This window comes from Phoxinus phoxinus (genome assembly GCF_949152265.1).
Source record: "Phoxinus phoxinus genome assembly, chromosome: 16".
Taxonomy (NCBI): domain Eukaryota; kingdom Metazoa; phylum Chordata; class Actinopteri; order Cypriniformes; family Leuciscidae; genus Phoxinus; species Phoxinus phoxinus.
The window spans coordinates 29,115,492-29,129,785 of NC_136891.1; the positions used below are offsets into that span (position 1 = coordinate 29,115,492).

A 14,294-nucleotide genomic window follows, 5' to 3' on the forward strand; every position below is an offset into this window, starting at 1 on the left:
CAGATAAGAGACTCTTTTTTTCCATGTGTCTGATAACCGGGAAATAGTTGATATACAAAATCTATAATATTTTAGCTAATAAAATAAAAATAAACACTAAAGACAAAAAATCTTTTAAATGCAACAAGTGAATGCAAATGCATCACAGCATTATAATGTACAGTGAGAATGTATTATCATTTTGAGATTTGATCATTTTATGTTTTCAAAGATTAACTTGAACTAATAGCAACTGTAATCTAAATGTAAAAATAGGGGAGATGAGCATGCACAATGCAAATTCCCATTTCATTGACAATGGCTGAAAATCTCTAATATCGGCCGATTTCGACTGATATGGTGCTGATATCTCCTGGATCCATACAAATCTGCATAGTAGACTAAAAACAGGGGAATTAAAATTGGCTTAAAATCTCAGTAACACTTTATTCTACAGTGTCATTGTTACATTATGTTACATGCAGTTACTATAGTAATAACTATAAATTATGCATAAATACAAGCAACTAACCCAAAACTAAACCAAACCCTAATCCTAACCCTATAGTAAGTACATGTAGTTACTTAATATTACTCGGTACTTAAATGTATAATTACACTGTAACAAAGACACCTTAAAATAAAGGGTAACCAATATCTCTCATATCGGCCGATAACTGATATTGGCTGAAAATCTCATAACTGACATGGTGCCAAGATCTTGTGCATCCATACAAATCTATGTAGTAGGTTGTGAAAATAGGGCAATTTAGCATAAACTATTTAATATCGGACGATAACTGATATGGTACAATATCTCGTGCATCTATTAAAAATTGCATAGTAGGCTGTACCAGAAGTAATGGAAGCTGAATGTTTGGTTACCTGATGCGAGGATGCTGGAAGCTGTCAGTTGTGCTACTCTCCTCAAGCTCCGCCCCTGTGAGCAGCTGTGAGGAAAGACTCCGCCCCCTCCACTCTTCCTGTAACAAAGCAAGCTGAGACACAAAAAGTCATCATAGATGATTTGCATTTGTAGATGAAAGGTTGCAATAGATATCTAGAATGTCACAAAATTAGCCACTTGCGAGCTTGTCTCACCTCCTCTTGTGCATAGCGGAGTTTATACCCCCTTTTTACAGCAGGGTCAAAAATTGTTTGTGGAGCCCAAACTTGGATTTGCAGCAGACCCATGTTCACCCAGAAAACTCCAGAGCGGGCAAGCTGGACCGAATCTTGTGCCCGGTTGTGTGCGAACTGCGTCAAGCATGTGACTAAGGTTTCCAGAAAGCCCTCTGGGAGCAGGTTTTCAGGCAGGCCTTCTCTGAGGGCGATCTGAATCTCCTGGGCAGCACCAATGGGGTCCGGGCCTTCAGTTAGACTGTCACAGGATTCTGCATAGCTCTCCTGTAAACCTGGAGACAACAGCTCACAGAGCGACTGCAGCTGTCTACGCAACACAAGTCCTTGCAACCTACAGTCCGTTAATCTACAGAGAATGAGAGAAAATTTCATCATTACACAATAGAAATGACAATAAAAATATATTGAAATGTTTATATAAAAATTAGTGCGGTCAAATAGATTAATCACATCTTACAAAAGTATGTGATTACATAGTATGTGTATATGTATACATATTACGTAAACATACTTTTATGTTAGATGCGATTAATCGATTTGACATCACTTATTAAAATAAAAAACATTAAATATTAATATAAAAAATACAATATTATAATATTAAAATCCTATATAGTACTAAAATGTTAAAAATCTAAAATATGTGTATCCGTGTTTAGGTATGATATGTGGTCTCTACCTGAAGTCAGCAAGCTCAGCCATAGCCATATTATCCCAGATCACGGCATTCAGATCTTGTAGCTGCCCAGTTCTCTCTCTCCACTCGCCCAGGGTCACCCGTGAGGATGACAGGAAGTGTGACCCTGATGGATCCCATCGGCCACCAGCATCAGTGTTGCTCAGAACTCCCAGCATGCAGCGGGACCACACTGCACGACTCAAGATGCCAGGACCCTTCACATCGACAAACATCATATCAAGGTTATTTATTCATGTTAAATAACATGTTGAATTCAATTTAAAAAAGCACTTAGTGTTTTTAGCTCTTTCTCCTCAAACACACAAACCGTATCAGATGGTCCCAGCAGTGATCTGGAGTTGATGTGCTCCTCATGGTTCAGTGGATTCCACTTCAGCCAACGGTCAGGGTCAGAGGTCACACTGCTGCTCCATAACGCTGCCAGTGTCTCAGACAGCAGCTCACACCACACCAGCGGCAGCTCCTCCACAGGCTGGTGAGGGAATTAAAACAAGAATGAAACCTGAGATCAACTGAAATTATATTTCAGTCCCTAATGAAGCATGTGATTCTCAGTAAATGGAGAAAGGAATTCTTCATAGATCATTTAGAAGTTAAACTCAAAATAGTTTAAACTTAATTTTTTTAAACCAAAGTCATTTGTATTGTTTGTATATGGTACATTTGTATTGTTTGTATATGATACATTTAATAATCAATTGAAGCTTGTCAAATGTGACTCAAAGATAAAACATGGCCATTGATGAGAACACCGGAATAATTATTATGAAGGAGTTTTGACAGACCCTCTCAGTGCCTAGCAGGAACCAGAGAGGCTGCAGCTGTCGGATGTTCATGGGTGTCGACTGCATACAGAACCGCAGATGATTAGAGAAGGACCTGCGCAGACCATCTTCTGCCTTCTTATTGCCTCTGTAGAGCAAAATATATAACACAATCCGAGTAAAACACAGAACAAAGAATCCTACTTTGCAAAATAAAGTTTTGTTGTTAAATAAAACTATTAAACAATTTTCTTTCATTGAAATAAAGCTGAAATAAAATAAAATGTAAATAACAGCACTGTCTGTGAAATCAGGCCTAATTGTTTTATAATAGTTAAAGGTAGGGTAGGCAATTTTTTGTTATACTGGCTGAAACTCTCTTTACATCCTGAAAGCAATCAATAATAGAATAAAAAGTACACATATCTTCTGTGGAAATCTCAGGACCAAAAATAATTTCCTACCTTCCTATCAACATATGCATTTCCATACCTCCGCGCACCCAGATCACGCAGACATCATCAGTGCGTTTCATGAGGCCATGCATAGTTGTAGACAGACGTCAGTCACCGAGCGCCAAAAACAAACGGCAGCCATCTTTTACAGTTCCTCCTGAACCAAAACAACGAGCTTATGCTGCGTTCATGTCATAACCGTAATTACGAGATGAAAACCTGTGACGTTCTCCTCGGAGCAGCTCACGCCCTCAGACTCTAATTTATGAGTTTATATGTCAACACACAGTCAGGTGGTACAGTAAGAGCTCTTTAGGTTGTTTATGTTCATCATTATTATTGTAAAGTTATGTGCTTTGAGACATGAGGTAATTTAACGCAGTCTCTTGTCTTGTGACTCTGCTGTTCATGTGTTTTGAAGGAGGTATGGCTTTGGGAGCTTTCTGAAGGGAGGGTGGGATCGTATGCTTTCAAAGCTAGCTTGCCATTGCTAAGCCTCTCTGAAATTGCCAACCCTACCTTTAATAATTTGATAGAGAAACATGATCATACCCTGGTGTGACTGACAGATACAGCAGGTCTGTGGTGACTTTCATCTGGTTAAGTACCGCCAGCTCCTCCAGTGCTGGCCACAGTTGAGCCCTGCGTGCAAGCTGCAGTAACACCTCCCTGTCTGGTGCCGCACCGTCTCCCACTTCCTCCTCATTATCTTCAGACAGAGAGTCCAGCAGGCCACATGAAGCCATATGACCCTGCTGCTGATCCACACAGGTCACAAGCCTCTCCAGGACACCTGGATAGAAAGATCAGTATATTTTGTGTTAATAAACTAAGGGGGGGTCAGGGTGTGCATGGTTGTGCCTGGTTGAATGGTCTAGCACTACCACTTCATGCCCAAAATTTGTAAGAATTACTGTCAATAATGTGACGTGTACCTGACTTCTGAGGCTCCAGCAGGAGGTTGGCCTGAAGCACTAGACCCCAAGCTTCTAGCAAAGCCTCTTTTGAGTCAATTCCCATGGCCACACCACGGAGACGAGACACCTCTTGTTTCCATAGCGATGCGAGGCTGTTGTCGAGGCGCAGGTCCCTAACATCCAAAGCCCCGCACAGCACTCGCAAACGGGCCGCACATTCAGCCACCGCCTCCAGCTGCACGGAAAACATTGCGGGATTATTTTAGATCACTTAGAATGATCTAAAAGGATTGAAACTTTCTCAACTTTAGAATTTCTCAATTTATTTCTGGGTGCTTGCCTCTATTTTTTATTAGACAAACTACAATTAATTATTTTTCAAAATAAATTAATGCCATTTATTCAGCAAGAACACGTTAAATTGATCAAAAGTGATAGTAAAGACATTTATAATGTTACAAAATATTTCTATTTCTTTTCTACTTCTGTACTTTGGAACTTTATATTAAATCAAAGGAAAAAAAGAAGAGAAAAAAAAGTGTACTACGATTTGAACAAAAATATTAAGAACCACAACATTTTTCACCACTGATAAAAAGAAATGACAATAAATGTTTATTTAGCACTAAATTAGCATTTTTGAAGGAACATGTGACACTGAAGAGATGCTTAAATGAGAACACTAGTGTACTATTTATGAAGGCTATATCTTTAACACCAATCATATCTGCTGACTCTGTTGATTTTCTCCTTGATTCTTTTAACTCAAAAGTTAAAAGTGTAATTGATGATATCGCTCCTGTGAAAGTCAGGAAGAGTGGTTATATATTATCTATCTATTCATATTCTGTATATCGCCTAACCTTGAACGGCAGTGGCTTTCCTAAAGTCTTCTGAATGCCCTTCAGAGCAGAGGCCACAGCCACAGAGCTGGAAAGTGTGTTCTGGATGGCCGTGGAGATGGTGTGTAATTCCTGTTGGCCTCTGAAACAAACATACACACATATACATATAAACAAACACTAAAGAGAACATTACATGAAGGCTTTTAATCATGTAATAAAGCCATTACTCACTCATAGTCACTATCCCCCATCAAAAGCTGAGGCAGTCGCAAAATTAAGTTTTTGTGCACCCACTGCCAGTGCAAGGACAGCACACACACCCCCCGTGTGTCCGCAGACAGTGAGTTACACACAAGCCAGAAACGATCCCTCCACTGCAGCAGCTGCAGGATCTGGACACACACAAATCACATCACTGTAAACCAACTGCAGAACAGTAGAAACAGCAGCGTGGCGGATATAATGAAACCGTTCTGACCTCAAACATGACGTGGTCAGAGATGTAGGGCTGGCCCGACTGCATGGCTTGCAGTACGAATGAATCCCACAGGTCGAAAAACGAGCGCAGGTGGACCAACACTGGATGAGGCAAGTGGCCTATGTCCACCGTTCCTATAAAACACAAACATATATAATAGTCACATACAAAATAGTATGTTCAAGTCTCCTAATATTATTTTAACATGGCTGTGGAAGTGTGCGAATACCTTTTGAGAAGGCAGTGGCAAGTCTCAGGGCGCTGTTATGAGGTGAGCTGTTTCCAGCACTGCTGTTAATAGCTGCTCTCTCCTCTCGGTCCATCAGCAATATGATCCTTTCAAAACAAAGCATAAAACATATAATTCTTACTACAAAAAACATTCCAGTAAAATAGAATAAGAACTTACCTGTTGGCAACAGCGTTTAGCGCTTCCATGAATTCCATGTATCTCTCCTCATCCTCAAAGTTGCAGGTGTTGGCCAAGATGTCCAAGTACTGCTTGTTCCAGCGCATGTCAACCAAAATCCTGTAGTCATCTGATCAAGAATATGTGTTTTTGTTTTTCACAAGTCTGACTGAATATTAATGTTTTTGTGGAATATGATTTTGATTATTTCAGAGTAAATGTTTAAGTCCATGAAGTGGCATTATCAAGGCATTTAACTTCCATTATGTGATTGACTTTATAATGAACCACAATGTTTAGCAGAAAATAATAAAGGGTGGATCTTTTATCTATCAGGTCATTTGGATTGATATTATACCATGATATTGTTTTTCCCTCCTCACATGGCTTTAGTTAGATCAGCAGAGAATTGTTTAAAAGGACTGAGAGATCACTGATTATTAGTGCACAGTTAAGACTGTGGGCATTTTCTAAGAAAGAAACTGCTTTCTTTTTTCTTGACTGCATATATATAAGAGTGTATATGTACCTGTGCTGTGTGGCTGCAAAAGCTCTGCTAGACATTTGCCTTTCCCGATGAGCTTGCTGTTGAATACGGCCTTCAGCGCTGTGCATCCTGCGTCCAACTGCATCAGAGCTGCATCTGCAAGGAAAAGCATGATCTCAGAACTGTGACAGATAAGCTCTCAAGTAGTTTGTCTACACAAGCTATACCAAACACATTAAAAAGCATTATTTTTCCTATACAGCCTACCTGGTGCATGTTTGCAAGTTTTGGTAAGGTGGGAGAGCCAGCTGGTTCTGAGAACCCAGTCACTGTGAGAAGCTCTTTCTGTCAGTATTTTAACCGCTGTCGGGAGGAGGCGTAATGCGTTCTCTGCTCCTCCGTCCAGTCCTCCACCTCCTGAAAACTGAAGCCCATCCAGTACAGCACCACTCTGCATCGCCCTCTGCAGGTCAACTAGGCTCAGTGGACGATTCCTGAATCGGTAAAGGTTATTATACAAGGTTATTGTTGTTAACTACAAAAAAAAAAAGGGAAAAATTATTTTCCCCCCCTAACATTTATGCTAATTGAAATAATCAGCTCAAAACTACAACAACATAAAATGAACAATGAATTAATTGTTATCTATCAGTTATTATTGGAGTTTCAGTTAGCTGTATTATCTAATTTACCAAATAGATAAACATAAAACAAATAGATGAACATAAAATTCTGATTTGAGCTTAAATAATTGTATTATATAAAACGGAAGAGTTCAGAGAGATAATTTGGCAGCTTTTATAAAAAAAATATATATAAAAAAAGGAAATGATATATATAAAGAAAACCTAAAACTAAACTGAAACTAGAAAAAAAACAAAAAGTAAAACAGAAATTCAAAATGGAAACGTCTTTTAATGAGCACAAATATTAGTACAATCTCATTAACACCAATGAAGTGGCTGGTAATAAAGAACAAAATGATTTGTATGTATAGTTCTGACCTTTTTCCGTAAAGGCTGAGAGTGTTGAGGCAGTATAGGAGGACCTGTCCGTCTCTCTGGACACTGGAAAAACACGAGTCCTCAGTGCACAGCAGGGCTGAGGGGATGCGGTCCGGCCACACGCCTGCACACAGCAGCCCACTGCCCCAGTCCTCAGAGTCCAGCACTGCCAACTGCCGCTCTATGACTTCCTGTGCCAGCTGAGACAGGATGTGAAAGGTGGGGTTGATGGGGCATAATTTGAGGAATTACAGAATTATATATCTTAGCTTGTCATGCTTATTGAAAAATGTCTATGAACCTGCTGGTTAGCAGTGGTGCGCTGACAGAAAGCATAAGCCTCTCCACAGGCCTGTAGAAGAGCACTGGGCAGATCCACACCTCTCTGGAGCTGACCAGACAACAGAGACGCAGCATGGAGCAGAGATGACATGGATGAAGCAGGCGAGTCTAGAAGACGTTAAAGAGAGAATAGCCATTAACCCTTATCCCAGGACGTCATTCACTGCCCTCACCCTCATTCATTTTTTAAGGTTAGACATCAACCTTCTAAGTTTTCCTCAATCTATTCATTAAATTATAATCTTAATCTATAAAAGATATTAAAAAAAGAGTGTTTTCTATTTTTGTTGTTGTAAAAAGTGTATAGGGTCGCTAGTGACCCGAGGTATGTAATAGTAGTAAGTATATTTTTTTCTGTGAAACAACAATTGAATCTCTGATGACTCAATGAGTCCAATTCACCTTCATTCCTCAAGGTGTCATTGTCTGATACACAATGATGGCGTGATGTTTTACTTATAATTACCAATTACAAAAATAAAATAAAAAAATACACAAGTATCATCAGCAAAACTTAATGTCTCAGCGATTTACTTCAGATCAAGTACTGAAGGCAATCAAATATTAGTATCACTAAAACTCTAAACAAGGGTTATTAAATCACAGACGCACCCCATATGGTCTTCTTGATTTCTGAATGAATGGAGATGAGCAGGTCACACACACAGTCTCCAGTCACTCCCAGGGTGTGTAAAACCATCTTTAGATCTTGAGCGTCCCAGCACACACCCTCATGCTCGCCAGGGATGTAGATCTCAACACCGCGGTTCCTCATGGCTCGAGAGATTTCCCCGTGCGTGGGATCCATCGTGAGAAACAACCTAGAACACAGTGTAGGATTTAGCAAAAGATATTTCACAGATCTGTACTTTCACATGGCAAAATAAGTTTGGAAACAGCTTAGCTGGAAGTGGTGTGCGGTTGATGCTTTGACTGTACCTGAAGTTAGGGTGGGGGGTAATGGTAGGTGTGGTTCCGTCAATAATTCCTCGTTCATTAATAGTTAATGACCCGCCAGGCTCCAGGAGGGCGTTGAGTCGATCCAACACTGAAGGGCTGAAACATACACATAAATAGATCATATTATATCTGGTCTATCTGGAAAACTTAGTCAATCGTGGCATTCAGCAGCAAAGTTTTTTTTTTTTTTACGTTATGCTAGTTTCATGTCTTGTATCACTCTGCACTCTTTCTTAAGCAACTTAAAACTCAGATCAATATTTCAGGACCATTTATTTCAACCTAATTTGATAAGCAGCCATTAATCATTTCTGCTTCTATTGGATCACCAATGTTATATTTTTCAGTAATGAATGCTGACAAGAGTGCTAAAAATCAGTCATTGAGTCATTTACCCAAATGATTCCTTAAAACAGACTTGACTGAAATGAGTCATGTTTAAGCATTTTAATAATTTTAAGAAAGATCTGTTTAAAAATACCTGCAGAAGTTGACATTGTCCATGAGCAACCAGTCTCCAGCCTGCAGTGCCTGAACTAATGTCCCATCCAGCCACTCAAAACCACCATGAGTCCAGCCGTCCTGCATCTGAGCCAAGCGCTCCTTCAGTAGAGTGAAGTCCATCTGCAGCTTTGACATGTCTGCAGGGGACAATCAAAAATGATGACACTCAGAGTGTTTTAAATGGATAAAGCATAAAATATGATTAATTTTTTTTTTTTTTTTCATTTATTTAAATAAATGTGAGTTGACAAGCAGAATTCACATTCGAATGTCACAGAAAAAGCAAATGTTTAAGTTTACAAAGCATATATAGGACACGTATTCAGTAGTATAGTGTCCTTACCTGTTAAGACCTTGAGTTTAGTGTTGAGTTTGTGCAGCAGAACAATAATGACCTCCAGTTTGTTTAAAGCCTCAAATGTGACCATGCCCTCTGTGGTATCCAGACCCTCCTCTCGCAGCCAGCGGCGGAAAGTGCTCCACGTGCTCAACAGAAACTCAGTATCCTGCACCGCCCCGTCCAATGACATCAGGCCTCGCCTGGTAACCATGGCAACCACATAGTCCATGCTCTCCAAGACCTGCTGCCACGGCCGTATGATGTCCACCTAAACAGATCATCAGGTTAACGATAACACCAAGCTAGTAAACAACCATCTGGCTTGTCTTTTCCAACTGACCTGCTCAAAGCCGCCCAGCAGCTCTGTTGTGTCCATGGCACTGTTCATGGCCATAACCCTCAGTCTGTGTCCCGTTAACAGTGCAAGCAGATGCACTAGACTGCTCTTTCCACTCGCAGTGGGACCCGCCAGTATGACCATCCACCCCATCTCCACACACTTCATTAGTGCCTCCAGAGGGCGCAAAGAATAATGGGTAATTGACAGAGGAGGATCCAGAGCAATGGGTGCACCGCCACTGCGCTGCAGAACTGAGTAACCCAACTGCATATGTGACAGAGAGAAAGAGATATTTTCACACCCAGTTTCTTAAGACTTAATATAATTTTATATGATAGATTACGTGTTAAAAAAGGAAGATTAAAGATTAAAAATCAATAAAAATTATCTGTAATTTTTATGACTACTATTTTTTTCATTTTCAATGTAAAGCCTTTATTGTATTATTGTGTATGAAATGTGCTATATAAATAAATGTGCCTATAATATACCGGTACTATATTATATGACCACTTCTAATGTTTCTTAAGATTTATATTATAATAATCAAATTCCAAATTATCGATTACAGATTAAGGATTAAAAAAATAAAAATAAAGGCTAAACATATATGATATAATATATTATATCACATTTAATGTTTCTAAAGATTTATTTTATATTATTGATTCCAAAATTAAGGGTATAAATAAATAAATAAAGACTAACACTTTTTAAATATATTTCTGACCAACCTGCAGGTTCAGAGGGGTGATATGAAACTGCCTCGAGCCCATGTAAGGCTCAAAGTCTTCTCCAAACACCTTCCTAAACACTGCTAACACCTGAGAACAGAACATGTATTATTGATAAACAGCCACATCTTCATGTCATCTTTTGAGTGATAAATGATATTTGAATTAGCGTGGCTACCTGAGCCTTGTCTGCCTCTGTCCTCATGCGGTCTGCATACACAAGTCCAACATGCTGCCCAGGGTTGAAGAAGCCTGGTGATTGGTCTGTCTGCATCAGCTGACACCAACGGAAAAGGTCACGGAGATTAAACTCCCATGGTCCTCCTCTCTGGCCCCACTTCCTCTCAATTGTCACTTCTTGGACGAGCTTAGAGAACAAGAAAATTAAACCTCTTGAGATGATAGGTGAAAGGAATATCAACAAATGTCAATTAAAAGAGCAACAGAAGAACACCACTGGTTAAGGGAAGTGTTGTCCACTTACTCGGTTGCTAAACTGCACCATTTTTGAGATGATCGCATTGTCAATGTTAGGAAAGATGGAGTCACTAATGAACTGCATGTCTTCATTGGTTAGCGAATCCACATAAACCTGAAGGAGGAAAATACAGATCTATGTCTATATTTTGGCTTCTTATTGTATGACTCAATAAGACCATTACCATATATTATAATACAAACTGCTGTAAAAAATATTGTATATCAATAATATATGTAAAACAGATGATCTTTAAGACAGAAGAGAAAACAAACAGATGACAAAAAAGTAATTAGATCTAAGATACCTGAGTGAATCTGTTAAGGAAGGACTTAGGAAGGCCTTTGCGTCCTCCTCCCTGCGTGAAAGGGTTTTGGCAGCCGAAGATCTTGGTCTTCTCATGCTGAACATGGAAGCGCATGCTAAGCTCAGGGATGTAGATCTCAGCACGATGATCAAAGCAAGCGTTAAGACCTTCCAGCACTGACTGAGAAGCCAGATTCAGCTATAGATGAAAGAACAATCATCAGTCAATAATCTACTACCCAATGAGTTAATTCTCAAGACTCAAACGTTTTATTATTTTATTACACTAAACTGGCATTGAGCTACAAAAGTCAGCCATCCATCTGTACCTCATCTAGGACTATCCAATGTCCAGCCTTCAGCCCAGCAAGTAGAGGACCATCACGCCAAGCAAACTCTCCTCCTTTCCCACCTTCCACTGGCAGATCTGTCCCAAACAGATCCGTTACATCCTGTGCAGAGCGGATAAAGCACAGATTAAAAAAAATAAAAAATGTAACAACTCTTATGCTCACCAAGGCAGCATTTAATAACTGAAAAACAGAATATAAACAGTAATATGAAATATTATTGCAATTTCTGTTTTTAAAATATTCCAAAAAGTAGTTTTTTTCCTGTGAAGGAAAAGCTGAATTTTCAGTAGCCATTTATTTTAAATAAAAGTCTTCTTTAACAATTTAAATGCCTTTACTGTCACTTTTGATCAATTTAATCCATCCTTGCTGACAAAGTATGAATTTTAAAAAAAACTTTTCTCCAAACTTTTCATAGTGTATTTAATGTTGATGTTTTTTTGCTTTCAATAAATAAAATATAGCTGCAAGCAGCGATTACGGGCCCAAGCCGGTGGCACCGCCACCCCGGTGCCTTTAGTTGCACTAAAGGCACCGAGGTGGCGGTGCCACCGGCTTGGGCCCTCCATCGCTGCTTGCAGCTATATTTATTTATATATATATATATATATATATATATATATATAAAAAACCCGCCACCCCGGTGCCTTTAGGGTTCCTGTGCACGACGGGCAATATCGTAACTCCGCTTTGACTGTCGAGAAGAAGTCTGCTTTAGAGCTTGCATCAGTGTGGGTTCTGCAAAAGTGCACATCGAGGGCACATATCAACCACAAAGTATGCGTGAACACCCTTCTGAAACCTAAAATGAAAAATTAGACACCCTACAGTCTCATGGACTTAACGGACACATGAAATCAGCAGCCATTGTAAGTACACAACACCGAAAATTCCTATGAAGTGTGGTATATATATTCATTAAAATTACTGTACTTTAAAACCCTTGTTTAAAAGAAAAAAACACATATACATAGTATAAAACACTAGATGGCACAATATACCTATTTTTAATAGAGTCTTTCTGCCCCCCTCCCCACACACACAGACAGGGGGGGCTGTCTGTGTGTGTGCCCTCCCTCCCCTCCCCACACAGACACACACAATGGGGGGGGGGGGGGGGGGCTGTCTGTGTGTGTGCCCTCCCCTCTCCACACACTCACTCACACACACAGAATGGCAGGGGGAACTCTGGCAGAGAGAGACAAAACCACATTCAAACCAAAATATCTGACTTCCTGTTGGTCAGAGCTAATGACTGTAAATTAGAAAGTTGTCCGGCTCGATGTGCACAATATACATACCAAGTTTCGTTACTGTAGGTAAAACTAACCCCCCACTTTTGTCAAAAGCATCTTGAAAGTAACACGCTTCTTGCTGCCAGTTGGTGGCGCTATAACTTTGACTCACATTAGTTACATCCATGTGATGGGCCTCTTACAGCGAGCACAATGCTGAAGTTTCATCAAGATCAATTAATGTATGAAGACGTTATAACACATCGTGTTTCTCTTTTCTCGCCATAAATTTGTTTCCTCGCCACGGCCAAACCGTTCGAGATATCAAAAAGCCATCCGCAATTTAGCATCCTCAATGTCTTTACTTCATGCTGACCGAGTTTGGTGAAGATCAAATTAAATTTCTTGGAGGAGTATATAAAATTCCAGGGGCGTGCATTTTCATACAACCCATAATAGCCGACTTTCTGTTGGGCTGGCGTAAAACTTAGAGCACGAAAGTTGTTCGGCCCGATGAGATCTATATGTGTACCGAGTTTCATACTAATTCATGCAATATTCAGTTTGATATATGGACCAAGTTTTCGGACCCCGTTAAAGGGGGCGCTGTTGAGCCCCCCTGCCACGCCCGGGTACCAGCTTCAGCCCGGCCCTGATGGCCGCAGGTTCTGACCTGTGTGCAAAGTTTCAAGAGTTTTCGACCACGTTAAGGGCCCCAAAAGTGCCCGAGATTTTGCACACAGCAGAGAAAGGGTTAAAATAAAGCCCCCCTCCTCTCTCACACACACAGACAATGAGAGAGACTGGCAAAATTCCCATCAAATCACATTCAAACCAAAATATCTGACTTCCTGTTGGTCGGAGCTAATGACTGTAAATTAGAAAGTTGTCCGGCTCGGGGAGATAAATATAAATACCGATTTTTGTTACTGTAGGTAAAACTAATACCCCATTTTTGACTAAAGGTGGCGCTACTGAGCCCCTTACCACGCCCGTTTCTGAAACTTTGAACAAGTGTACTAGGCAATAAATGTCAAATGCATGTTGAGTTTCATGCAATTTGAAGCATGTTAAGAGCCTCAAATGCATCCAAAAAGAATATTAAAGTTTGATGCGTTGCCATGGCAACAGTATTTAAGATATCAATAATCCTTTCACAGGTCTACATCTGCCGTGTGTTTACATTATACAGATGAATTTTGAAGCAAATCGGGTAAAAATAAGAGGGTGATTTCAAAGCATTTTGAAAGTGACACACTTCCTGCTGCCAGTTGGTGGCGCTATAACTTTGACTCACAATAGTCACATCCATGTGATCGGCCTCTTACAGCGAACACACTGCTGAAGTTTCATCCAGATCAATTAATGTATGAGGATGTTATAACACACTTCCTGTTTCCAATATTCGCCATAAATTCGTTTCCTCGCCACGGCCAAACCGTTCGAGATATCAAAAATCCCCTGGCAATTTTTCATCCTCCATGTCTTGACTTCATGCACACCGAGTTTCGTGGTGATTTG

The 14,294-nt window shown here is 40.0% G+C and overlaps 1 protein-coding gene across 1 annotated transcript in view; it reads right to left on the reverse strand.

Moving 5' to 3' along the window:
• mdn1 (midasin AAA ATPase 1) overlaps positions 1 to 14,294 on the reverse strand; it is a 56,252-nt gene that overhangs the window by 17,862 nt on the left and 24,096 nt on the right. The window contains exons 37-62 of the mRNA XM_079584164.1: positions 11,515 to 11,637; positions 11,187 to 11,384; positions 10,886 to 10,993; positions 10,580 to 10,768; positions 10,402 to 10,491; positions 9,668 to 9,931; positions 9,331 to 9,595; positions 8,965 to 9,124; positions 8,463 to 8,579; positions 8,136 to 8,344; positions 7,483 to 7,631; positions 7,182 to 7,381; positions 6,445 to 6,671; positions 6,220 to 6,333; positions 5,691 to 5,820; positions 5,511 to 5,617; positions 5,282 to 5,415; positions 5,035 to 5,195; positions 4,822 to 4,942; positions 3,977 to 4,193; positions 3,594 to 3,834; positions 2,608 to 2,734; positions 2,130 to 2,294; positions 1,802 to 2,016; positions 1,081 to 1,468; positions 865 to 977 (exon numbers count right to left, since the gene is read on the reverse strand). Coding sequence (XP_079440290.1) covers positions 865 to 977; positions 1,081 to 1,468; positions 1,802 to 2,016; positions 2,130 to 2,294; positions 2,608 to 2,734; positions 3,594 to 3,834; positions 3,977 to 4,193; positions 4,822 to 4,942; positions 5,035 to 5,195; positions 5,282 to 5,415; positions 5,511 to 5,617; positions 5,691 to 5,820; positions 6,220 to 6,333; positions 6,445 to 6,671; positions 7,182 to 7,381; positions 7,483 to 7,631; positions 8,136 to 8,344; positions 8,463 to 8,579; positions 8,965 to 9,124; positions 9,331 to 9,595; positions 9,668 to 9,931; positions 10,402 to 10,491; positions 10,580 to 10,768; positions 10,886 to 10,993; positions 11,187 to 11,384; positions 11,515 to 11,637 — 4,532 coding nt within the window. The remainder of the gene's footprint in view (positions 1 to 864; positions 978 to 1,080; positions 1,469 to 1,801; positions 2,017 to 2,129; positions 2,295 to 2,607; positions 2,735 to 3,593; positions 3,835 to 3,976; positions 4,194 to 4,821; positions 4,943 to 5,034; positions 5,196 to 5,281; positions 5,416 to 5,510; positions 5,618 to 5,690; positions 5,821 to 6,219; positions 6,334 to 6,444; positions 6,672 to 7,181; positions 7,382 to 7,482; positions 7,632 to 8,135; positions 8,345 to 8,462; positions 8,580 to 8,964; positions 9,125 to 9,330; positions 9,596 to 9,667; positions 9,932 to 10,401; positions 10,492 to 10,579; positions 10,769 to 10,885; positions 10,994 to 11,186; positions 11,385 to 11,514; positions 11,638 to 14,294) is intronic.